The sequence below is a fragment of the Penaeus monodon genome, chromosome 32 (genome assembly GCF_015228065.2).
Source record: "Penaeus monodon isolate SGIC_2016 chromosome 32, NSTDA_Pmon_1, whole genome shotgun sequence".
In the NCBI taxonomy this organism is placed as follows: domain Eukaryota; kingdom Metazoa; phylum Arthropoda; class Malacostraca; order Decapoda; family Penaeidae; genus Penaeus; species Penaeus monodon.
The window spans coordinates 35,849,483-35,852,055 of NC_051417.1; the positions used below are offsets into that span (position 1 = coordinate 35,849,483).

Sequence of the window (2,573 nt, forward strand, 5' to 3'; positions counted from 1 at the left end):
ACTTTGAGTATCTGATTCCTCAGCTGACATACCATTGAAAGTATCATCTGCATTTACTTTCACCTGCAAATAGTAAATCTATACTGTGTACTTTTCTGATGAATTATACTGCCATGAATTTGAATATGTACAGTATAGATCTCCAATCATGTATACCTTTATGTGTGTTCAGATGTGCATTTTGACAACCGTCTTATGCCAAAAAATATTACTATGAAGGAAAGGTAGATATATTTCTTTGAAAAAAGCATTCACAGTGGTAAGCTAATCAGACATAACAGTTATGTTTTTGCTTAGGTTCTTACAATATGTGGCTCTCCTTCGTCTGGATGGTCCTGCTCCTCATACTGCTCAACCACAGCCTCTGTATCAGGTACTGTTGGAAGAACTGTGTGTTTGATGGGCGGCAGACCAGCTGACTTCAGTGGGGGCAACACACCCTGAAAGCAATCACATTCTAGCACATCTCAAACTCAAATCAATTTTACTAAAACCATGTAAAGATAAATCAATAAAATGTCAGCATATGAAAATGTTTCTATTTCTATTCACATGCTTAGATTCTCAATCGTGTCACATCTGTTCCGAAGAAAACAAGCAACAGAATTCTGTGTATATATAACACAAAGACCTGCATATATTGATCTCTTGACACTGTCTTATTTTGCCAAGAAAATCATCAGTGACAATCTAAATTCCATGAGTACATTTAGGCTTCTGAAAGCAACACCACTCTTTGTGCATCACTCTGTATACAATACCACTGGACTATCATCAGTCTGGATCTGCAAAAACAGCAAAGGATGTTTAAGAAATATAAAGTGAAAACTACAGGTTTATCAAGGATTTTGAAAGCTGCAAGTGGTTTGTATATTGTTCTGAAATTAATGTATTTGCACTTACAACTTAAGAACAAAAATTCATGAAAATGCTAAGGTAATAAATAATCTGCTGCAGTCTATACAAAAATATTGCAATTTCAGTCACATATGAGAATTCCCATGCATGCATGAATACATCACCGTCTTATATAACATTAAAAATTGTTTTCAGAGATTTCACTTTGGGTTATATTTTCCACACTAGAAGAATAACATTTTTCTACTGAATAGTTCTCAGAGTAATATATCTATAGCACATACTTTAAAACAAAAACACACACATACATCTATGCATACTCATGAGTATCTAAATAAAATGTGTAACAATAACAACAGCATCATGAGATGACTAAGACTGTGGTTGTCTTCACAAGGAATATGATAATGATAGTGGAAAATGCAATTAACCATTTGCATCCAATGGCAACCCAGGATGTGGGCAACTTCCTGCCATTAGCCTGGGTACTGGTATGAAGGGGTTGTTGGTACAGGAAGGTCTTTAAAGGAACTTTCTCAAATCCGTCTTCTCATTTAGAGATATTAGACCAGTAAAATGATCCGCTCCGTATCCTGACATTCTTATTGGAAGGATCTCAGAATCGAAGGATTACACTTATCAGCTTTTACAATCATCACTATGACTTTATTTATGGAAAATATGGAGTTTTCTAAAATGGTTTTATAGGATTAAAAAAATGTTAAAAATGAGCTGGGCATATTTGTTTGATTTGGTGTAAGTCTGGCCAAGAGTCGTATTAGTGGCTCTTGCTAGGACCACCCTAGGGGACCTGCCATGAGCATGAATCTTAATGAAATAAAAGAGAAACCCAAAGAACTCACATCTCCAAGTCTTCGTCTTGCCCGCGCACTGCTGGTGGTATTCTGTTCTGGTATTTCATTGTTCTCATCTTCTACGGTAGCTTCTCCTGCTTCTACACGCCTGTAGCCCAGAACCATTGTGTGACAGCCTCCACAACCAACCTTGTGTGTGAAAAAAGGAAAATTAACAGGAACAAGTAAAGAGATGCAATATACAGGAATAAAAAAATTAAAGTTGGTGACAATAAGAGTAAAAAGAAAAGATATTTGTTTCAACAAGTTTAGTAAAAAAAAATTGGGGACTATGCTATTTACAATTACAACTACATTAAAGACAGTTATTTTCTGTACCACGTACTGCCCTAAGTACAACTGCACACTCCTACTTTCCATATAATGTTTCCAGTTCACCATTACTCTGGGTTTGATTTTCAGTAATACTTCAGTTATAATACTAATTTCATCCAAACAACCATAACAAGTCTACAGAACTCAAAAAATACTTTCACAATATTCCTGGAGTCTAAATATTTAATGCAGAATACTCAAATATACAAAAGAAGAACCCAGGTAAATTAAATAACTCATCTGCCTGAAAGTCAGGTACCAAAAGAGACCACACTCTATAAACCACAGTAATAGGTGTGCTTTGGAATACCTCTTTCAACCATTTTTTACCAAAACTATTCTCTCCATATATAAATCTCTTCCCTTGTCCTGTACTTCATCTGTTCACCATCACCGGATTCCTATCTTTTACACTTTTCTGTTTCAAGCTATAAGTTCTATTTTCACTTCTACTGCCAATATTATGAGTTAGTTTTCTACTTCGGAAAAGAAACAACTCATATGGACACTTGGGAAGTTAAGTTG

The 2,573-nt window shown here is 35.3% G+C and overlaps 1 protein-coding gene across 1 annotated transcript in view; it reads right to left on the reverse strand.

Annotated features, from left to right (window-relative positions):
- LOC119593852 (X-linked retinitis pigmentosa GTPase regulator-like) overlaps positions 1–2,573 on the reverse strand; it is a 22,012-nt gene that overhangs the window by 4,141 nt on the left and 15,298 nt on the right. The window contains exons 10-12 of the mRNA XM_037942883.1: positions 1,722–1,862; positions 306–440; positions 1–63 (exon numbers count right to left, since the gene is read on the reverse strand). The exon at positions 1–63 is cut by the window's left edge and continues 73 nt beyond it. Coding sequence (XP_037798811.1) covers positions 1–63; positions 306–440; positions 1,722–1,862 — 339 coding nt within the window. The remainder of the gene's footprint in view (positions 64–305; positions 441–1,721; positions 1,863–2,573) is intronic.